The sequence below is a fragment of the Acomys minous genome, assembly GCF_964271855.1.
Source record: "Acomys minous genome assembly, chromosome: 5".
Classification (NCBI taxonomy): Eukaryota; Metazoa; Chordata; class Mammalia; order Rodentia; family Muridae; genus Acomys; species Acomys minous.
The window spans coordinates 120,073,984-120,097,423 of NC_140494.1; the positions used below are offsets into that span (position 1 = coordinate 120,073,984).

Consider the following 23,440-nt stretch of genomic DNA (forward strand, 5'->3'; position numbering starts at 1 on the left):
TGCCTGTATGTTAAAATCCTCCTATTTCTTTACGTCTAGAGCTTTTTTTCCTCAGGAATTTCTATCCTAATCACACAGATTAAAAAACAAAACAAAAACAACAACAACAACAAAAAAAACCCCTCCAGATTTGTCTTTAAGCAAAGATACAGATGAAATGTTTAATAATGGTCATTTCTGATGGTGGCTATGCTATTTAGTTCTCGTTGACGGTGACAAAACAACCTGAGGCTGTCAACTTATAAACATTCTATGACCAGACAGATACCTGGAGGCCGGCTGGGGATTGGGGGTGGGAGGGGAAGGAGGGGACACTCCCCACATGCCAAAGAAATTTCTAGCAACTCTCAATTGTGCATTGTGTAATTTAACTCAGTCTGACAACTGAGTACCTTGAGACAGTACCAGCTCCTACAGGCTGAGACAATTAACTTAGGCGCTTGGCTCATACTTAAGAGTTTCATGCTACCGGGGGGGGCGGGTTAGGGGTGGTGGTGGTGGTGGTGCACGCCTTTAATCCCAGCACTCAGGAGGCAGAGGCAGGCAGGTCACTGTGAGTTTGAGGCCAGCCTGGTCTATAAAGTGAGTCCAGGACAGCCAAGGCCTCACAGAGAAACTCTGTCTCGAAAAACCAAAAGAAAAAAAAAAAAGAGTTCCGTGTTATGGTTGGCCCCATCCCTTTTAGCATAGCAGGTATCATATGGGCAGGGGTGAGCAGGGGGTGCACCCCTCATTATTTTCAGGATGAGAGGGCCCTGGGAGATGAGGAAGAGGATGAAGATAGTGAGGACCTTTAAAGGGGCCACCCTCAGTGATCCATTTCCTTCACTCCCCCTGCCTGCGGTGCTCACTGCCCTCAGATAGCCCAGTATGTGTGCATTAATGGACAAATCAAATCAGTCACCTCTCCAAGGTCCCACACCAAGGACTGTGCTGGGGCCCAAGCCCTCAACTCACGAGCTTTTGGGGACATTTGAGAACCAAACCGTAACAGGGAGATTATGGGTTTTCGTTTGTAAACATGGATATAATTGAGGGTTTTCTGTACTGAACATGCATTTCTTTTATTGCTGCTTTGTTTTTGAGACAGGGTTTCTTTGTGTAGCTCTGATTGTGCTGGAATGCACTATATAGACCAGGCTGGCTTTGAACTCACAAAGATCTGCCTGCCTCTGCCTCTTAGTACTGGGATTAAAGGTGTACATCCCCACATCTGGCCAAATATACATTGCTTTAAAAATGTTTAAATTTTACATTATTTCTGAAAAAGTTGTAAATTTGCACTTAGTATGAGTGAGGTATCCGTGTTAAGACCTGGGAGATACTTTGTGTTGGCTTAGTGCTTGTATTAGTTGCTTTTCTGTTGCTGTGATGAAAACACCAGGACCCAGAGTCACTTATCCAAGGAAGAGTTATTGGTCTTACAGCTCCAGAGGGAGAGTAATGGCAGGGGAAGCTTGGCAGCAGGTGGCTGGAGCAGGAAGCTGAGAGATTGCATTCCCAATCCAGCTACACTTAGAAAGCCGAGAGTGTGAACTGGATGTGGGGTGAGGCTACACACTCTAAAAGCAGTGTGAACTGGTAGTGGGGCAGGGCTATACACTCTAAAAGCAGTGTGAACTGCAAGTGGGGGCAGGGTCATACACTCTAAAAGCAGTGTGAACTGGAAGTGGGCCAGACTATACACTCTAAAAGCAGTGTGAATTGGAAGTGGGCTGGACTATACACTCTAAAAGCCTGCCCCCAGTGGCTTGCTGCCTCCAGCAAGGATCTATAAATGATCCATAATCTCCCTAAATATTGCTACCAAATGGGGACCAAGTCTTCAAATGCCGGAGCCTTGGAGGACAGAATTGCCCAGTTAGACCCACCCAGTGAACGTGTGGTTTTGTGTTAGAACAGTGTCTTTAGTCTTTAGAGTGAACTGTAATTTGAGTTTACCGTAGGTGTTTTGGATAGCTGCATTTGGAGTTGATCATCTCCTTTGCAAAGCAGCACAGTAACTAACTGGGGAACTGGATTTGCTGGGGATGATTCAAGCTCTTACTTTACAAGTACAAAGACCTGAGTTTAGCCCCCCAGTGCCCATGAGGAAATGCTGGGTGATGTGGCATGGGCCTGTTACCCCAACAATGGACAGTCAGAGAGGAGGGGCCTTGGGGTTCACTGGCCAGCCAGTCTAAGAGGTGGGTGGTGTTCCTGAGGATGACACCAGAGGCTGTCCTCCAGCTCCCAGACACAGTGCACATGTGCAAACACACATAAACACATATGTGCATACACATACACCTACAACTTAAAAAGAAATATATTTGTTATACTCTATGGTAAACACTGATGTTTCTCAATAAAGATGGGCTACTTGATTTTAGGGGTGTCTCAGGGTTACTGTTACTGTGATAAAGACCACAAACAAAGTGACTTGGGGAAGAAAGGATTTATTTCAGCATATACTTCCTTGTCACAGTCCATCACTGAAGGAAGTCAGGGAAGGAACTCTAGCTAGGCACCTGGAGGCAGGAGCTCCCGCAGAGGAGGCCATGGGGGATGCTTCTGCTGTTAGTGATGCTTTATAGCGCTTCCCTGCTATCCAGAGATGAAGCAGGCGTGAGCCCTGTATGCAGTGTTCAAGGTGGAGAGGCCAGCTCAGATCACACTCAGCAGTGAGCCTGGGCAGAGCTTTTACAGCTACGGTCAGCTGGAAGACACGCTCACCAGCCTTGTTTTAAAAAGTTATATTTGTTTATATCAATCATGTTAATTGTATCTAAGATATCATATTTATTTTTGAGTTATTGCTGGGCCCCAAATCATAACATAATGTAAAATCATTCCACTACAAACTGTAGCATAGAGTCCTATCATCATTAAGAGTGCAGCTCCGTGCAGTTCCGTGTTAGAGGTGTCGTGTCCAGCAGCCTGCTCTGCTCTCAGCCTGCGGGACTGAAGCAGAAACTCACCCTTTTCATCAGGCACTCCCTCCCCCACCTCTACCTGACATCTGAAAATCACCATTTGGTTTTTTTTTTCCTTGTTAGTTTGTTTCTATGAATTTAACTACTTTATTACTATGAAGGTGGCCTTATACAACAACTGTGTGTGTGTGTGTGTGTGTGTGTGTGTGTGTGTGTGTGTGTGAAGAGAGAGACAGAGATGGAGATAGAGAGACAGAGACAGAGAGAGGTGGGGGAGGGAGGAGGAAAGAGAGAGGGAGGGAAACAGGGAGGAGAGAGGCAGAGAGAGAAGAGGAGGCTGACTCATTTCACTCAGCACAGTGTTCCCATGGGACGTGATTGCCTTCATTGTTAAGAACTGCATACTATTCCATTGGGTCACTCATCAAGGACGTCCGCAGCTTCTGCCCCTGGGTGTTGGGAGGGATGCTGCCATGGGCATGGGGTTTCTTTTGAATGGATGCCCAGCGTGGAGAGGCCCATGCTCCCTAACCTCCTCTTTTCTCTTTTGATACTAGTTATTCTAATAAGATAATGTCTCAACAAACTGATTACCTACCCACAAAAGAACGAGGCTAGACTCTTACACTACACTCAGTTGGAAAAACAACAACCCCCCCCATCCAGCCGCATTCACATGCTTACAGATATAGACACAGGCCTTATTACTGTAAAACCAGGAGAAATGCAGGAGAGACTTTCCCACATATGATACCAAAGCAAAAACTAGCCAAGAGTCCTCTCCAGTGTAAGCCCTCTGTCCAGTACAGGAAGCAAGCCGCCGAGTGAGAAGGCAGAATGCCTGTAAATTATCTGCCTCATAAAGGCAGATTTTTATTGTGTGTGTGCATGCACAGTGCACATGTGGAGGTCAGAGGACAACTTGCAGGAATCTGTTCTCTCCTCCACCGTGTGGGTCCTGGCATTGAACTCTACCTGCTGAGCCGTCACACCAGCCTGAATAGGTCCTCTGTAATAGTTGAGATGCAATTGTCTGTCCATTCACTTGCTGTGTGGCACTGCCTTATTTTCACATCACTCGCCCTCCTTGCATTCCAGAGATGGGATATGTCAGTACTTCACCATAGCTCTTCAACTTTCAAATGTGCTGCTGAACATGCTTCACCCTGATCATTCTGGCTGTGTTCAAAGCATGTAATAGACATCTTATTGTATCTGAACATGACATAATGTATAGTTTTTTTAAAAAATGGGGCTTAACAATTATACAGCAATATTACCACACCAGCACCCTCCATTTTTTTGTAATTGCTTAGTGTCCTCCAGTGTCTAGTCAGTAGTCACATTCCTAAAAGAGTGTGTTTGCACAGGGACTACCATTTACTGTCTGTGTGTTCAGCTGTTAAGATTCCAGTGTGCTTTTAATCTATCCACTTTCATTTTGCTTGCTGTATTTTTTTTTAGATTTATCTTGTTTTATGTATATGAGTGTTTTGCCTGCCTATATGTATGTGCACTATGTGTGTACAGTGCCCCTGATGGCCAGAAGAGGGCGTCAGATCACCTAGAACTGGAGCTACAGTTGTGAGCTGCCGCATGAGTGCTGGGAATTGAACCTCAGATCCTCTGGAAGAGCAACAAGTGCTCTTAACCTGAGCCGTCTCTCCAGCCCTTTTTCTTGTATTTTAAGAAACCATGATCTTCCCTGTGCTGATCTTCTTCCTCCTCTTCCTCTTCTTCTTCTCCTCCTTCTCCTCCTCCTCCTTCAAATTTCTATTTCTGTGTGCCCTGGGGAATAGTTTATAACTGAGCCTCAGGTCCCTCAATTACAAAACAAAGAGAAGCCTTCTGCCCCCCCCAATCACATTGCAACACCCCACGATGCATCTATGGTTTATTATATTCCTCTCCCCCTCTAATTCTTGTAAATTATTAGCTTAATACAATTAAATAAAAAAAAAAAGATTTGGCTAGGTTTTTATTTTTAAGTTTTTGCTTAGACTACTTTAAAGGCGGTGGTGTGCTTGGCCACCAGAAGATGTAAGTGTGGGAGGTTACCTTTGTGTGGTGCCAGGTCCTAAGGATCCTGGCCCAGAGACACTGACTGAGTGAAGATTGAAGATTCTGTGTCCAATACCCATATAAAGATACTCTAAGGGCTCAGCTGGCAGTGTTTGCCTAGCATGCAGCAGCCCTCCCCCCTGCCCCCCAGTTAGACTCCCAGTATTCCACACACTGGGCATGGCAGCACACACCTGTCCTCCACACACTGGGCATGGCAGCACCCACCTGTACTCCACACACTGGGCATGGCAGCACACACCTGTACTCCACACACTGGGCATGGCAGCACACACCTGTCCTCCACACACTGGGCATGGCAGCACACACCTGTACTCCACACACTGGGCATGGCAGCACACACCTGTACTCCACACACTGGGCATGGCAGCACACACCTGTTCTCCTGGTACTAGGGACGTGGAGGCAGGAAGGGCAGACGTTTAACGTCATCCTGGGCTATATAGAATCCCAGCCAGCCTGGGCTGTGTGTCTCAAAAGAACAGAACAAACCAAAGAAGATAAACCACCCTGAAGTGACATAGGAGAGAAGGCGGAGGCACTTGATTTTGTTTTTCTTTTATTTTTCCCTCTTTGTTCATTTTCTTGTGTTAGTGTCCCTGGCGAGGAGTACTCATAACTGACCAGTCCCTTCCACTTTGGACACTACCATCTGCCTGCCCCACCACCAAGCTTTTCAGATGCACCCAGTCTTTGATTTATTTTATTTTATTTAATTTACTTATCTATTTTGCAGATGGCTTCTCTGGTGTTTCTCTTTGCTTTGTAGTCGAGGGGCAGGAGGCTCCGGGTATAAACCGCTCTCCTGGTGCACACAGCAGGTGGGGAGCGAGCTCAGCTTTGTTCAAGCCCAAAGGTCCAGACTTCAGCTGATAGGTTTCTGAGGGGCCCAGCGAGTTCTGCCAAGCCAGAAGAAAAGGTACACCCAAGGTGCGTGGCCCAGGAGGGGAAGGCCAGGAGAATCCTCTTTCAACTGGAAGCTCTGTGGACCCACTCCCAACTAGCTGAGCCACCCACAGCTTCCCACTGTTTCTCAGGGCAGCACAGACCCTGCCCAGTTAACAGGGAGCGTTGTGGGTGTGGTGGGTGGGTAGTGGGGGAGGACTCAGGGACTGCAATTCTTCAGGCCCTGATCAGTTTCATGGCTTCAAGATAGAACAGAGACCCCTGCTGTGTCATAGAGTTGGAGGGGCTCATGAAGGCACGGGTGGATGTAGGCTACAAGGACAGAGGTGGTGTGGGTGTCAATAGGGCTGGATGGTGGCATCTGAGGCAGTCATCTGAATGAAGGCACACAGCCCATCTCCTGAGCCTAGAGCCCCTTTTGTGACTTTGGACTCTCTCTCTCTCTCTCTCTCTCTCTCTCTCTCTCTCTCTCTCTCTCTCTCTCTCTCTCTCTCCCTCTCCCTCCCTCCCTGCCCCACTCTCTCTCTCTCAATTTTTCAAGACATGGTTTCTCTGTGTAGCCTTGGCTGTCCTGGCTGGACTCACTTTGTAGACCAGGTTGGCCTCGAACTCACAGAGATCGGCCTGCCTCTGCCTCTGCCTCCCTGAGTGCTGGGATCACAGGTACACCCCTCTGCTCCTCCCCCTGCTGACTTTGGAGACTCTTTCCAGCCTCCCCCTTTTTAAATTTTCTCTGCCTTTGCTGGACTATTTCTAGAAAGAATACACTTGCTTTCTTATCCAAAAGGCCAGGGCCTGAGTTTTAGCCCAGATCTTCCCTGAAGAAGAGTGAATAGGCTGGGCAGAGTCTCTGGGGCCAAGTGACCCCCTTCGTATCTCATGTGGTCTGAGAGGAAAACACCCCATTGTTTCCAAAAGAATTCATCAGGGTGTGTGACTATATATGCTTTATAATTAGAATACGGGCCTCATGGTTTACATTGCAACCGGAGGGAGCTGACTCCTCATTGGAGTTCATGCTGCATTTTCAACAGGCAGCGTGATCTATGGTGGGACAGTCACCTCCTTCCTCTAAGCCTTGGGGAATGTCTCACATTTCCACAAAACAGGTTTCCTGAATATGTCTTTTTAGAGTATCTATAAATTATTCTCATGATATTGTGGTATGTAGAACACAGTAAACAGACAGACAGACAGACAGACAGACAGATACACACACAAACACACATACACCCTGGCCTGCAGGAGGGAGCAGCCTAGGCAATGCGGAGAATCTTGGTATTGCAGGGATTGCTGAGGGGTTGTCACCTTATCCTCACATAGCTATGTTTATAACGAAGCTTGGCTTTGGGACAGATTTGCTTCCTTTAGTTTTAATCAGTTTATTTTACTGTGTTTTGCTCTTATTCATGAATCCAGATCATTTGACTTTCCACTGAAAGCTGATCTCACAGGCAGGGCATTAAGCTTGGAAATGCAGAGAACTGAGTGTTAAATTTAAATTTTTAAATTAAAATGCTGTCGTGGCAGTGACCTCGTCCCTTCTTGTTTGACATATGAGGAGACAGACCGGCAGCAGTTGTAAGCTGAAACCTGGTTGAAGGCAGAACTATCCTCCTGGGGGTACTAACATTCAAGGTTGAGAGCGAGAGAGAGACAGAGACAGAGACACAGAGAGAGACAGAGAGACAGAGAGAGAGACAGAGTTTCCTTAAATGAAAACATGACACATTTGCTTTAAATAGAATTTTATATGCTGTTTGTCCTGGCTAGTCTAATTCCATGATCGATGGCCCTAAGATTGAAACCAACTTTAAATACTGTTGTGTTGAACAACCAGATTTGTCTGTGCGCCTCCTGGTCGCTTCATCACACACTTGCACTGACTGAACTGACGTGGTCAGCGTGTTTCACAATGCGCTTGAGTCATTTCCTCAGGAGACCCGAGTTTAGTTACTCAGAGGGAAGGCATGCATTGACAACAAGTTCTCAGCCCGTCGCTGTCACTCAGCTGTCAGGTTCTATGGAATCTAAAATAGAACTGCCCTAATGTGATGCAGGCCACACACTGTTTACTGGTCGCTACGGAGGTGGCCAGGCTTGTGCACGGCTGTGTCCAGAATTTGAGGTGACTGCCAGGGGAGTCCCTGAACGGGGACAACTTTGAAAGGCAGCCACTTGCAAGAAAGTAGGAAGGAGGAGAAGAGGAGGAGGAGGAGGAGGAGGAGAAGAGGAGGAGGAGGAAGAGGAGGAGGAAGAGGAGAAGAGGAGGAGGAGGAAGAGAAGAGGAGGAGGAAGAGGAGGAAGAGGAGGAGGAGGAGAGGAGGAGAAGAGGAGGAGGAGGAAGAGGAGGAGGAAGAGGAGAAGAGGAGGAGGAGGAAGAGAAGAGGAGGAGGAAGAGGAGGAAGAGGAGGAGGAGGAGAGGAGGAGGAGGAAGAGGAGGAAGAGGAGGAAGAGGAAGAGGAAGAGGAGAAGCTACATACCTGACCTGGGCTGCTCTGCATCCAGTGACAGGCAGCAAGGAGGAGGAGAGATTTTCTGCTTTTTCAGCTTTTCACGATCCAGAAGATGTAGAAATTATGTCGGAGATCCAAGCTTTGTGCAGCCTAGCATGTGAGGGCTGAGTGCCTTGCTAGGAATCCACAGAGATTTGTGACTCAAGGCAGGATCGTTCACTGCTGCCACACGGATCAGAAGCCTGACCATGAAGTGTTGGCACAGAGTAGGTATCTTGTGGAACAGCGACCTGCACACAGGCTTCCCGTGTGTTTTAAAGTGCCCTGTTTTATTATTGACGGTCTCTGTGCTGATGATCTTCTTCTGGTTTTCCACAGTGATTAAGGCAGCTGACAAAAGCTTTTGTTTTTCTGGCCTTGTGAGGGTGGGACTGGGAGGAGAGGGAGGGGACATCAAGCTGTAAGTGATGAAATAAAATAATGAAAGAAAAGAAAGGGGGGGGAAGCACAGGATAGAATGTTAGTGACAGGGCAGTAGGACTGTTAACTGACTCTGGGCCAGAACTGGTGCTTAATGAAATCGAACTTAAAATTAATCATATGAGACTTTAATCACATGGATTTCTTCTCCTCTCCTTTTTTTCCCCCCCCCCGCTTGGTTTTTGAAGTCTTTCTTTGGGGTTTACAGTGGTTTGTGAGCTATGCAGAGCCTTTTCCTACCCAGTAAGTATCCTGGGGATCATGGCAACTGAATAAACTAATCAGTTTGGGGCAGGTGTTTGTGCAGGGAGCAGGGCATTTGACAGCTTCCCACTAAACCCACAGCCACTACAGCTGGCTGCGAGCCCCTCAGCCATGCTGGGCTGTTTTGCCTCTAAAATGAAAGTAAACTGTGGTTGGGTTTTGAGTCAGGAGGCAGGCATTGCTCCATGTCGGCAGGTCAGACTTTTAAAGTTAGAGTAAGGCGGACTAAGAACTAAATTTAACCCCAGTTTGTCATTTCTGAAGTCTGTGGGTGTTCAAACCAGAGTTATTAAAATAAATCTCAGGAGTGAGTTAGAAACTGAATTTTTACATCTGTCTTCATACTCAATTTTTGTATTTTCTCTTTTAAGTTCTTCGTGAGTTGGTAGAATTTGCTATAGAACCTTAGGATGTTGGTGCTTTCTTCTTCTTCTTCTTCTTCTTCTTCTTCTTCTTCTTCTTCTTCTTCTTCTTCTTCTTCTTCTTCTTCTTCTTCTTCTTCTTCTTCTTCTCCTTCTCCTCCTTCTCCTTCTCCTTCTCCTTCTCCTTCTTCTTCTTCAACATTTAGAGGGTTTTGTGGACAAAGGATTGATTGACTTTGCCAATTATGTGAAATGCTTAGATCTTGTAGAGTGACAGAAATCACACTGATTTTATTTAGCAGTGATGGAATTTAGCAGTAATATTTTATTACACTTTAAAAAGCTTTATGTGTACACATGTCAGAGTGTCATGGCTCTCCTACTGAGGACATAGGACAACTTGTAGGGGGTGGTCCTCTCCTTCCGCCTGTGGGACATGGGGACTAAAGTCAGGTTGTCAGACTTGGTGTCTGAGCCATCTCGCTAGTCTCAAGGTGATACCTTACAAGATTAAATCTTATATACCTAAAAATTTTCCTTTTTTTAGTAATTTATGCACATTGGTATTTTGCCTACATTTGTGTCTATATGAGGATGTTGGATTCCCTGGTACTGGACAGTTGTGAGCTGCTATGTGGTCGCTGGGAGTTGAACCTAGGTCCTCTGGAAGAGCAGCCAGTGCTCTTAACCACTGCGCCACCTCTCCAGTCCCAGATATTTATATTTTCAACCCATTATCTGGCACATCTATGTACTGAGGAAAGAGCCAAGTTATTAGCCTCATGGTGTGATCTCAGAGCAAAGCCAATGTAACCTTGATGTAATTAAAATATATATTGTGTGCTGCTTCTTCTGGTTTTGAAATTCTCTTCACCTCCCCTTTAAGTTTATTTGTACTGTTCCTGCAAAACAAACAAAATCTGCTGGCAGTGGTGGTGCATGCGTTGGGAAACTGAGGCAAGAGAGTAGCCCCAGTTTGAGGCCAGCATGGGCTCTATAGGGCGACCCTTTTCTTAAACAACAAACAAACCAACAGATAGGACTTAAGAGTCTTTCTTCTTTAGTTTTCTTTTCTGCATAAAAGTTTCTTTTTATCCTACTGTGCAGGTATGATCCCTTATTCTATTGAGTATTGTGTGTGTATAGTTGTGTTTCTAATGACACCTTTGAAATAGGAGGCATCACAAGTGTTAGAGAGTCCCACTGCTCCTAAGGGTGCTCAGAGATAGTAACCAGAGACAGCTGTGAACGTATGAGTCCCTGGGGGACAGGGAGCTGTCAGAGTCAAGCTCTACCACTCGTCATGTGATGCTGGGAGCTCGACCCTCTCTCTCCTAAGGCTTGTCAGGGTTCTAGTTCTCTGGGTGGCTTGAGGTGTTGTGCCTGGCTTGGGGTGGGTGTTCAGTAATTATTAATTACTTTTCTTTGTCCCAAAGACAGCTGACAGGACACTGAACATACAAAACACACATTTTCTCATAAGTTTAAGGTAAATAGACTTCGCATGGTCATGATTTGGGAAAGATTTACATGCCTTTAATCCCAGCACTCCAGAGGCAGAAACAGGTGGATCCCCGTGAGTTTGAAGCCAGCCTGGTCTATGTAACGAGTTCTAGGCCAGCAGGACTATGTAGAGAGACCCTGTCTCCAATAAGTTAGTAAACAAACAAACAAACAAACAAACAAACAATCTGCTATTCTGGTGAAGTGAGCAAGGCAGAGGGAAAGGAATTTGGGATGCATCTGAAAACTGGTAGACAGAGCCTTCCCCCTTTTCTTTCCCTTCCTTCTGAAGGAGAGCCGACTAACACATCATGCCATGTCTCCTTTCTCCTTTCTTTCTTTCTTTCTATTTTTTTTGTAGCACTCAACAGAGTGGAATAAATACGATGACCGGCTGCTGAAGGCTGCTGAAAGGGGGGATGTGGAGAAAGTATCCTCCATCCTTGCCAAAAAGGGCGTCCATCCAGACAAGCTAGATGTGGAAGGCAGATCAGTGTGAGTATGCCCTTGTCACAGAGGTCAAGGTGGAGCCTTGGGACCCACCACCTGTGAACTGTGACTGTCCCCGTTGTGACTTTAAACGGCTGACCCAGAGCTGTTTACAATGACTACTTTAGACACACCAGCGAGTGTTGTCATTCAGTACTGTCCCGTGTCCAGCTGCCTCAGTAAAGCCCAGCCTGTGCTATTTGGGGTATCTTCATTGGCAACTTTTCTCCAGTCCTTATCGTATTTGATCTTTGAAGCAGGCAAGTGGAAGAAGTAGGGAAAAGTCTGTAGGACTTAAACAGCTTGTTCTGACCTCAGGCATCCTGCAGCTGGGATGTGCCCCATTCTGTAAAGGACAGTGGCCTTTCCTCCGAGCCTCAATTTGTTTGACTTTTTAATTTAGACCATTAGTTTCAACAAGACCGAGCAGAGCAGAGAGGAGAGTGGGGTACCTAGTGTGCCTTAGGGAGACCCAGTGAGGGAGCCCACCCTCCATGTTTGTGCGAACCGACTCCCATCTTGCTGTATGCCTCTGAGGCAAGAGTCTCTTCCCCTCCCGTGCTAGGTCTGCAGCATTTCCTTTCTTGTTGAGCATGGGAGGCAGCTGGGTGAAAGGGCAGATCTTGATTCCGTTAAGACTCCAGCACCAGAGGTGAAAAGTCCCATTTCCTAAACTCCCTGTCTTAGCCTTGCAGGGGAATTCCCCCTCCCCCCAATCTTATAATTGAAAGCCAGATGCTAAATATAGAAGTATTAGGAGTTTAATCACTAATGTTTGATGTAGATCTTGACTTTGGAATGTTTACTATTTCAATAGAGCAAAGTATGACTACAAATTCAATTTTAATAGCAATAAAGCTTGAAACTGTTGGCTTCCCAGTCTTTCAGTTTTATCCAGAAGCATTCTGGTTGGTTGGTTGGTTTTCACCGAGATAGGTCTCTCCATGTAGCCTTAGCTGACTTCACCAAGATGACCTCAAACTCATGGACACCCTCCTGCCTCTGCCTCCCAAGTGCTGGGACTAAAAGGTGTGCACTTTTAAAGTACAGGAAATAAATTATTTTTAGTCCTCTCCTATTTTTCTTTTCTTTTTCTTTCTTTCTTTTTTTTTTTTTTTTTACAAACTTTATGCTGTTTGATGTGGCTCCTGGTACAGATGGTAAAAACAATCTCTGTAAGTGAGCTGTCTTTCTGCTCGCTTCTTTCCCCAGTGCTAAGATGTTGAGCAGTAAGTCCTATGTCTCCCCCCCCCCCCCTTATTTCTTTTGTGTTTGGGACGGGCAGCTGCTTGGGTATCTGGTGGGCTCTCTTGGGTCAAAGGTTCAGTTATGGCGCTGTCTGTGCCAACTGAGCCATACAGAATCAGCATCATTTGCTGACCCGGTGAGTCCTGTTGGTCTGTCAGGTTTTCTTTGTAGGAGGTAGCCTTCCTCCTGGGACTCCAGGGCCAAATGTTCCCCTTTTTGTTTAAATGTATGAGCTACATGTTCTTTCTTAATGAAAGCATTTTGTATTTAGTTAGCTTTAGTGTGTGTGTGTGTGTGTGCTGTAAATGTATCTTCTGTATTATCTCTAGTAGTAAAACAATTTTAATTTGAAAATTTTTAATTTCAATTTTGAATTTTTGTTTCGTTTTTTTTGAGATAGGGCTTTTCTTTGTAGCCCTGACTATCCTGGAACTTGCTCTGTAGATTGGGTTGGCTTCAAAGTCATAGAAATCTACCTCTCAAGTGCTGAGATTAAAGGAATGTGCCACTATTGTCTGGCTCAATTTTGAATTTTTTTTTTCAAGACAAGGTTACGCTGTGTAGCCTTGGCTGTCCTGGACTCTGCTTTGTAGACCAGGCTGGCCTTGAACTCACAGAGATCTGCCTGCCTCTGCCTCCTGAGTGCTGGGATTACAGGTGTGCGCCCCTACCACCACCTGGCAATTTTGAAAATTTTAAAGAATTTTATTTTGAAAATATTTTGTTTTCAATTTTGTATTTTTATTTTTGAAAAGATTTATCTTGTGTGTGTGTGTATGTGTACATACATCCGAGTGTGTGTGTGTGTGTGAGTGTGTGTGTATGTATGTATGCATGCATATCAGAAGCATATAGGAACTCACAGAGACCAGAAAAATGCATTGGATCCCCTGGAACTGGTGGTACAGATAGTGGTGGGCAACCATATAGGTGCTGGTAATCGAACATGGGTCTTCTTTAGAGCAGTCGGTGCTCTTAACCACAGAGCCATCTCTCTAGACCACAGGTTTTGAAATTCTTTTAAGAAAAGAATCAACAAGTATTCTTGAACTCATTTTGCTTCTAGAAGGACAGGGCATGATGGTGGTGGTGGTGGTGGTAGATAGAAAGCAAACTTAGTGGTCCAGACTACTCATGTCAGGCAGCTCACAGTTGCCTGTCACTCCAGCTCCAGGGGATCCAACATCCTCTTGGCCTCCAGACATCCTCAAATATATGAGTGTACACATACATAGGCACACACACACATACAGACATATACACAGATAGACACACACACATACACAAAGATACACACACAGAGATATACACTACATACAGGCAGACACACAGATATACACACAGACATACAGACAAATATGTACATTTTGACATACACAAACAGACATACACACACAGAGACCTAAATATAGACAGACACCCAGGCATATACATACAAATATATACAGACAGATATACACATATACACACACAGACATGCACAGAGACATAGAGACACACACACACATACACACACATACACAGATACATGAAGACACACCCAGACACACGCAAAGTCATACAAACATACAAAGACATAGATACATATAAAGAAACACATACATACATATACTACATATATTTTAAAAGAAGAGGTTCTCTTGGTTGCAAAGGAGTATTTCTATAAAGCGCTTCCTCATATGTCATGTATAGCCCTGTACATATGTTTCCATGATTGACATGTCTTCTTCCTCACACACGCCTGCGTTATTTATAGCTCAGCAGCCGAGGCAGTGCTCATGGATTAGCTGGGCCCCTGCCCTCTCGTGTACTGTCTGTGTCGTGTTGGGCTACTTTGAAGACCACAGTCTTTCAAAGTTTGTGAGCTGAGGAGTGAAAACAAACGACCCTGAACTGGCACTTATGCTGCGGTCTTAGGAGGTTATGTCCCCTGGTGTGGGGAGGTGCTCTGGGTCTGATTGACTGCTTCCATGTCTCAGGAGAGTGAATGATGCCCATAGCCCAAATCTATTCGTCCTCTCAAAATGGAGAATGGATTTGTCTCATAAGACCACCTCTTCTTCTCGGTCTACTTTAAGTGCAGCTCTGCTGTCCTTACAGGGCTTGGTCTCTAGTTTGCATCTTCTCTGTCATAGGATTACTAGAGTAACGTGATGGCCTGATACCTGGGAACGAGCTTGCAAGCTATTGTGGATTTTTGTTTCTTGGCATTTTACTTATTCAGACCTTTGAGAGTAACTTTTGATACTTGTGTCTGGGGATAGAACAGAAAGTAAACAGACATATTAACTTTACTTTTATTGAGTTTGCAGTTGAGTGGGAAGAGAACTACAGGCCACAAAGAGAATCAGTATTGGACTTACATGGTATAAAAATGTTACTTCAACAGAAACTGGTGAAGGCAGGCATGGGCCTCCAGGAATATGAACTCCTGTTGTGGCCAGAGAAAGAGTCTCCTGCTGAGAGTAAGCCCAAAGGAGGGTCTTGTATGCTGATGTCCTCCTGATGTCTTCAGCGAGGTGTCTTCTTGTCTTGTCTAGGACCTCCCCCCCCCTTTACCCACAATGCCCGTCTATACATGGGTTGGATTTGGGTGAGTTCTAGTCAGGACCAGTTCTTAGCGCACACACAAGAAGCTTGTAGGTGTTGGTTGGTTAGTAAACTACTAGATGCGGAAAGAGAGAATGGGGCACCTGTCAGCTGATGCTCCAAGTGCTTAGATGCTTAGAGTTAGCGTCCCTCTTTAAGGACAGGTTTCATTTTATGCGTGTGTGTGCACACCTGCAGACGGGAGCCTGTGGAGAGCAGGAGGAGGGGCGGGGCCGCTGGGTGTGGTGAGGGGACTGACGAGGATATTAGGAACCTTCTGGAAGAGCAGCCAGTACTCTTAACTGTGGTCTCCTCTCTCCAGCACCAAAGTTAGCATCTTAAGCAGGCTCGGCTTACCTTGCTAGGGAGCTTGGTCAACAGAGCTTCTGTGAAACTTCAATCACATGGTGAGGGGGCAGGGAGGGGGGGAAGAGTTCAGTGTTGATGTTTGCCCCTGTGGAGGGAGAAAGCATGGGTTAGGTTCATAATTCTGAAGAAAGTTTCTGATCTGCTTTGGTCTTAACCCTCATCTGTAACTTTGCTTCTTTTTTTTTTTTCCCCCCGGGAGGTGAGGGGAGTCAGTTTCAGTATATTTTAAATCAAACAAAATAGCCTTATAGAAATGTTCCACTGTGGGTGCTGAGAAAGTGGCTTAATGAGTGAACACTTGCCACCCAAACACCAGAATTCTCATCCCTGAAATTATGGCAATGCGGGCTGTGTGTGGCAGCTTGCCTATCGTATCCTGAACTATTATAGCTCAGAGAGTGGAGACGGTTGGTCCCTGGGCAGGCTAGCTTGTCAGGTCAGAACATCGTTATCAGCAAGTCCTGGCCTCAAATGAGAGACCTTGCCTCGTTAAATAAGACGGAGCCTGATCAAGGAAGACTCCCAATGTCAGTCTTGGGTTTCCACATGCACTCACACATTCTTAAACACACACACACACACACACACACACACCCCAAAACAGGACAGAAGGAAAAATTCATCTAGGGTGCATTTATTCAATTCCAAGCATCAGGGGTTTTGGTAGAAAAAGAATAAATTACAGGGCTAAAGATATTATATAATGACATTTTCTCTTTTTTGTTTTGTTTTTCAAGACAAGGTTTCTCTGTGTAGCCTTGGCTGTCCTGGACTCTCTTTATAGACCAGATTGGCCTCAGACTAACAGAGATCCTCCTGCCTCTACCTCCCAGAGTGCTGGGATTCAGGCATGCGCCACTGTGCCCAATTAATACATTCTTATTAAAGCTGTTTAATATTAAAATATTTTATACTAAGCCAGGCATGGTGGCACATGTCTCACACTAATGAGATCTTTCTAGAATGCCTTGCCTAGTTTTGGGAATCAGACTTTTAAGCATTTCAGGTCTGGGACATAAAAATGTTCTATTTGTAAAGTTACTCTATCAAAGCAAAGGCTTTGTAACACTGGGTGTGTGCGCATGCGTTTATGCTAAATGAGGAACGATGTAGGTACAACATCTTTTTAAATGTGTGCAGGTGTTTTACATGCTTGTGTGTCTATGCGCCACGTGCTTGCCTTGTGCTCAAGGAGGCCAGAAGAGGGTGTTGGATCCCCTGGGACTGGAGTTACAAATGGCTGTGAGCTACTATATGGGTGCTAGGAATTGAACCCAGGTCCTCTGGAAGAGCAACCACTGCTCTTAACCACTGAGCCATCTCTAGCTCCATGAACAATGACATTGCTTTGTTAGTTTCCATGGCCTAACAGATGTTCTTTTTCACTTAGCTTTCATGTTGTGGCCTCCGAAGGGAATCTGGAGTGTCTGAACGCCATCCTTACACATGGAGTTGATATTACTGTCAAGGACAGTGCAGGTATGCTTCCTCCATGAGGGCGTTGCGTTGCCCACTCATTATTATCTCCTCTCTCCCTCCCTCTTTCTTTTCTTTCTTGCTAAAGATTGAACCCAGGTCCTTTCATATGTTGGGCAAGCACTCTACCAGTAAGTATACCCTCAGCCACTTCTCACAGACCTGAATATAACTTAAGAAGCAAAATCGCTAAGTTTATGTTGTAGTTTATTTGTTTACCTACCATTTATTTCTAGATTTATTTTACATGTATGTATTATGTGCCTGGCTGTATATATGTGCACCATGTTGAGTTCAGTATCTGTGGGGGCCTTGGCTGTCCTGGACTCACTTTGTAGGCCAGGCTGGCCTGGAACTCACAGAGATCCGCCTGCCTCAGCCTCCTGAGTGCTGAGATTAAAGGCGTGCACCACCATGTCCAGCCACAAATTGTTCTTATAGACAGTTGGAATCTTATTATTTTTCCCCTCGTTTCTTACTTACCTCTGTCTCTTTAAGTTTGCACACTCAAGGAAAATATGCAAGTGTTTGAACCCAGCTGTTGGTTTTCCTTCAATGAGAGCACTAGACTTTAACTAACTAGGACAAGTTAGTTTTCTCGGACTTACTTTTATATTTTTTAGTTTGTGTGTGTGTGTGTGTGTGTGTGTGTGTGTGTGTGTATGCACACCCACGTCCATGTGCAAGTTAGCACTCACATGGCTCATGCACTCACATGCATGTGGAGAGCAGAGTGAAAAAGCAGGAATTGATTGTCCCTTTCTACCATGTGCATCCTGAGGACGGAGCTTGTACCATCAGGCTGGGTAGCAAGGGCCTCTACCCACTGAGCCTTCTTGCCAGCCCTCTGAGGTACATCTCCTGAACTGAAATGTGAAACAGTCCTGTCCGGCCAACTAGAGGTGTGTGGGTTCCGTTGGCTGTGCTGTATCTGGACCTGCTCACAGATCTGGGCACCCATGTTTTGTGTTAGAACCCGCTGATCAGACCTGGGGAAGCACACAGCTGACTTAAACGCATATAAAACTGTATGCACATTGACAGCCCAAGCTGTCAGTGTATTTGTCACCAAGCTGTCAGTGTATTTGTCAGTCCAAGGTAATCAGGATGTGATTTCTTTCCCAGCCAATGTGCATGTGGAACTAAGCGTCACATTAAGATAGTTGTGATTTTGAAGCGAACTACAGAGCGTTATAGATCGGATGCTGCTGTAGCCGAGTGAAACCCTAACCCTTCACCATCCGAGTGAGGTGCATGAGTAAGGAGGCCCAGGTGGGACAAGACAGCTCAGTGGACACAGGTGCTTGATGACTTTGATCCCCACATGGACCACATGGTGGAAAGAGACAACTGACTCCTCTAGTTGTCCTCTGACATTTGCTATGTCGCATGGGCACCTCCATTCACAGATAAGTTAACGATGAGAGAGAGAGAGAGAGAGAGAGAAAGAGAGAGAGAGAGAGAGAGAGAGACAGACAGACAGAGAGGAGAGGTTCTTTTCTTTGCAAGTTTATCTTCTTCAGGCTCTCTCACATCCACAGCCTCCCCTCCCCACCTCTCACACCCACAGCCTTCCCTCCCCCCTCTCACACCCACAGCCTTCCCTCCCCCCTCTCACACTCACAGCCTTCCCTCCCCCCTCTCACACCCATAGCCTTCCCTCCCCCCTCTCACACCCACAGCCTCCCTTCCCGACCTCTCACACCCACAGCCTCCCCTCCCCAGCTTCTTGGGCATTTCCTTGATAGCACACATTTTGGGGCCCTTGAGATGTGTAAAACACTTGTGGTTCAGTGTCCCAGGACCCCCAAAAGGAGACAACCAACTCCCTCAAGTGTCCTCTGACATCCACACTCACAACATTACCTGTACATGCCCCTCCTCATATAAATATAAATACATGTAAGAACATTTTTAATCTTTAAAGAAACTCATACATTTAAATTAGTTATATTTGAACAAGTTGGTTTTCAGAGCCATAGTTTCTTAAGCAACACTGAAACTTAGCTGAAGCTTACAAATGAGAGAAAATTATCTTGAGACATCAATTCCTTTTTTTAATTTATTTTTTAATCTTTTAAAAAAGATTTATTTATTTATTATTAGGTATACAATGCTCTGTCTGCATATACACTTGCATGCCAGAAGAGGGCACCAGATGTCATTATAGATGGCTGTGAGGTACCATATGGTTGCTGGGGATTGAACTCAGAACCTCTGGAAGAACAGGCAGTGCTCTTAACCTCTGAGCCATCTCTCCAGCCCGAGGCATCAATTTCTTAGCGTCCTCCATTCTTTGTACCTTCACTAGCTAGCCAGAAATGTAGAGGTTTCTTTTCCTTTCTGTATTCACTTTCTTGCCTTAAAAAATGTATTTGTTTTTTATTTTATGTAGATTGGCATTTTGCCTGCATTTATGACTGTATGTCATGGGGAGGCCAGAAGAAAGTGTCAGATCCCCTGGGATGGGAATTACAGGTGGTCGGAGTCACCATGTGGGTGCTGGGAATTGAACCCAGGACCTCTGCCAGAGCAGCCAGTGCTCTTAGCCACTGAGGCATCTGCAGCCCCCTCCTCTTCCTACCTCTCTCTTTCCTTGTGTAACTGTGTCTCAGGCACTGCTCTTGGTGATGGAGGTTGGGTGGCACGTGAGGACACATTTCCTCCCTTTTATGAACTTGCAGGATTCATTTTTCTTGCTGCCTTCAGAATGTTGGGGGTGCGTGTAGTCCATTACTAAAATGTCAAACATCTTAGGAACTGACAGCCCGCTTACAAATTAAATATCCTGTCAACCAACTGGGAAGAAAATGGTGTATTTCTATGAAAATTCCTGTAGGAAGAAAATAATCCTTCTCACAGACTTGAAATGTTTGCTTTTGTAGGGAGGAATGCGCTTCACCTGGCGGCTAAGTATGGACACGCGCTGTGCCTGCAAAAACTTCTTCAGGTACATGTGATGGGCACACTCGCCTCAGTGTGAGTTTGTAAAGCTTGAGCGTGCTCTTGGTGTATTTGGAGTCTGAGATCAAGGAGTGGCAGGCCAGTCCTAACCGTTCACTTAGCTGGTCAGTTTTTCATCCTTTGTGAAGGAATGTGAACAATAAGGGACAAAAATGTGAGGGAAGTGAGTCACATAACTCAGTGTATTAAAAATAAACAATAAAGACTTGACCTTCCTGTTGATGTTAGCTGGGAACCAGAGTTTTCTGTTGCCTAGAACATGGCCCGAGAGAGAGAGCATAGCACAAGGCTTAGGTGTTTCTGGGTCTCCACACAGATGACTTTATACAACATGATATTAGCATCTTGAATTTTTAACAGGCAGCTGCAGGACTGTGCTAGCCACGTGGCTGTGTGCAGGCTTTTGCCAAAGTATTCAGCCCTGCGCTGTTCTCCTGGTTCAATAGTTCACTTTACCTCTTGCTGGGGAAAAAAACCCAAAAAACAAAAAAAACCAAAGCAAACCAAACAATAACATCTTTTCAATTCTCTGCACTATTGTAATGGGCATATGTTTCCTGTTGGGTGAAGTACTGCTCAGTTCACAGTTATGCGGCATTATTTTATTTGTTTCACGTCAAAATATTTAGTGGATTGTCTGGATGTCTTTACTTTCTTTGATAAGTGGAATATTTTAAGATTAAATAACAGCTGTTCAATTGCGCATGCATCTCGCATATTAAAACAAAGCCCTCCTACATCATCGCATCACTCTCTTTTAACAGTACAACTGCCCCACTGAGCATGCGGACTTTCAAGGACGAACTGCCCTTCACGATGCAGGTGAGATACGTTCCCTCCCGGACTCAACGCTTTCTGAAAACATAGGGTACCTGAAAGTAATTTTAAGGGTTTAACATTAATTCATCTGGATATTGTGGAGAAAAAGTTTTAGCAAATTTGTATGCTGAATATTGAAACGTACTAATTGCAGGTGAAGAAGATTCGTTCAGGGGCTGGTGAGATGGTTCAGCAATTAAGGGTGTTTGCTGTTCATGCAGAGGCCCTGAGTTTAATTCTCAATGACTTGTGTTAGGTGGCTTACAACCAACCCCCTGTAACAAGAGCTCTAGGCAATCTGTTGCCCTCTTCTGGCCTTTGTGGGGACTGCATGGACATACATAGTCCTCTACCTCTTCCTATAATTGAAAGTAAAATAAAAATTAAATCTTGAAAAAAATTCAGTCAGCCAATATTTGCAGGTTGGTCAGTATGGTAGATAGGGAAGATGTGAGCAGGAATAATGCATATTTCTGTTGGCCAGGAGCGCTGAGCATGGTGTGTGTGTGTGTGTGTGTGTGTGTGTGTGTGTGTGTGTGTAGGTACCTATGGAGGCCGGAGGAGGGCTCCACAGCCTGAAGAGCAGCAACAAATGGTCTTAACCACTGAGCTATCTTATCTCTCTATCCTTTCCGGTTTTTTGTTTGTTTGTTTTTTATATAGCTTAATTTCAGTTTCTTTTTCCATTTTTGGTACTTGTATGATATTTTAATTTCTCGTTCATTGCCTTTTTATCTCATTTGTATGCAGCACGATATTGTTTGCAAAGCAAATGACAAATTGTACAACATACAGAGATCCTCTTTGATGATCCATTTTAAGATACAAAGTGGATGTTTGCCTTGCTAAGCTGGGAGTGAGGGGTGTGGACTTTGGTAGTTTGAAAAGGGAGGGATTTAGGTTGCCTTACTTGAACCTAGGAATGCGCCACATGTCTGCAGAGGTTCACCGTTTATGATTGTCCCCTTGTTTCTCAAAGCGATGGCAGACTGTCCTTCTAGTATCCAGCTGCTTTGTGACCACGGGGCCTCCGTGAATGCCAAAGATATAGTAAGTTGGTTTGTTCTCATTTCAACTCGTGCATTGTAACATACACATTCTGGAAGACTCTCTGCCTTAACATCAGTTTGTTTTCTTCGTTGCTTAGGATGGACGGACGCCGCTGATTTTGGCGACCCAGATGTGCAGGCCGACTATTTGTCAATTGCTGATAGACAGAGGGGCAGATGTCAATTCGAGAGACAAACAGAACAGGTAGGTAATTCTTTTCAGGTGGTTCCTTGTAGCAGCTGGAGGTCTGTGACACTTGCTATGACCTGGTGTCTTCCCACCTGCCTTGCTCTCCTTGGATGAATGCTGAGCAAATGCAGTAGCTAGGGCCCATATTTGGGTCAGAAAACTAAGAAAAGAAGACTCCTACTTACCCTGGCTATTTAAAGCTTTCTAAATGTCTTTAAAATAATAGGTACAAATAAAGACAATTTAAAAATTATATCTACAGTCTTTCTTTAAAAGAGAGAATAACCTTGAGGTTAAAGTGGTTCTTGGGGACCCTGGAGTTTGACAGTGAGTCACTTTGGGTTTGCCTTGGGGTTGCTTCTCAGCCTGCCAGGGCTCAGCCATGTTGCCTCCAGGTCTGAGTTCGCTTTGTGCTCTGGTTTCCTTTCTGTTGCTGTGATAGAGCACTCTGACCAACAGCAGCTCAGGAGAGGAAGGGATGGGTTTATTTTAGCTTACAGGGTGCCATCCCAGCTGCTTAGGGATGGTGCTGCCCACAGTGGGCTGGGACCTCCTATATTAATTAATCCCCCACAGATAATGCTTGCTGGCTGATCTGGTCTAGGGAAGTTGAGGCTTCTCTCTCAAATAACTTTAGGCTGGCTCTGTTGTCAATCAAAGCTAACAGTCTCTTTATTGATATTTACTTCTGTATTTAATGCCATTTCAGTTGACATTGTCTGGTAATTTCTAACCATAATTGTCTCATTTCTTGACCAATTATGTCACAATGCTTACTTACAGTAGAATTATGATGATTTTTCTCACCTACTTTCTGATGACAAACTGGAAAATATTCCCCCAATTAGTTTATTTATTATAACATTTTATATTTACTGGGCTTTTATAATTACTAAAAAATGCCCCTTTAATTAATTTTATTCTTCTAAACATGCATAACTTATTGGAAGTAGACAGATACAATAAAGTAGTTTTTAGGTGTCACATTTTTTTGCTTGAATTTTTATTCAGATATTTTAAAATATCTTATTTCAAATATTCTTATGGTATATATTCCTTGAACATGGTTGCTACATAAGGGCATCTTCATATATAAGGGCATTTTCATATATTTCAAAGGAGGGGATTCCTAAGTCACCAATGTTATTGAGAAAGTGGCATTCCTGCATTACTTTGTTTGCATAGATATTACACTCTGGTTCCAGGCACGACTAAGAAGATTTGGTTTTAAAGTTAAATTTCTTTAGTCCTAAATTTAACTTTAAAACCAAATCTTATT

The 23,440-nt window shown here is 44.8% G+C and overlaps 1 protein-coding gene across 2 annotated transcripts in view; it reads left to right on the plus strand.

The window, feature by feature from the left end:
• Nucleotides 1-23,440, plus strand: part of UACA (uveal autoantigen with coiled-coil domains and ankyrin repeats) — an 87,157-nt gene that overhangs the window by 40,264 nt on the left and 23,453 nt on the right. Inside the window, exons 1-7 of one of the 2 annotated variants that reach the window (XM_084782531.1) lie at nucleotides 8,347-8,625; nucleotides 11,330-11,463; nucleotides 17,054-17,142; nucleotides 20,025-20,089; nucleotides 20,868-20,925; nucleotides 21,902-21,972; nucleotides 22,070-22,176. In XM_084782531.1, coding sequence (XP_084638657.1) covers nucleotides 8,608-8,625; nucleotides 11,330-11,463; nucleotides 17,054-17,142; nucleotides 20,025-20,089; nucleotides 20,868-20,925; nucleotides 21,902-21,972; nucleotides 22,070-22,176 — 542 coding nt within the window. In that variant the 5' untranslated portion in view covers nucleotides 8,347-8,607. Of the gene's footprint in view, nucleotides 1-8,346; nucleotides 8,626-11,329; nucleotides 11,464-17,053; nucleotides 17,143-20,024; nucleotides 20,090-20,867; nucleotides 20,926-21,901; nucleotides 21,973-22,069; nucleotides 22,177-23,440 lie in introns of those variants that run through there. The other variant, XM_084782530.1, reaches the window with a different exon arrangement.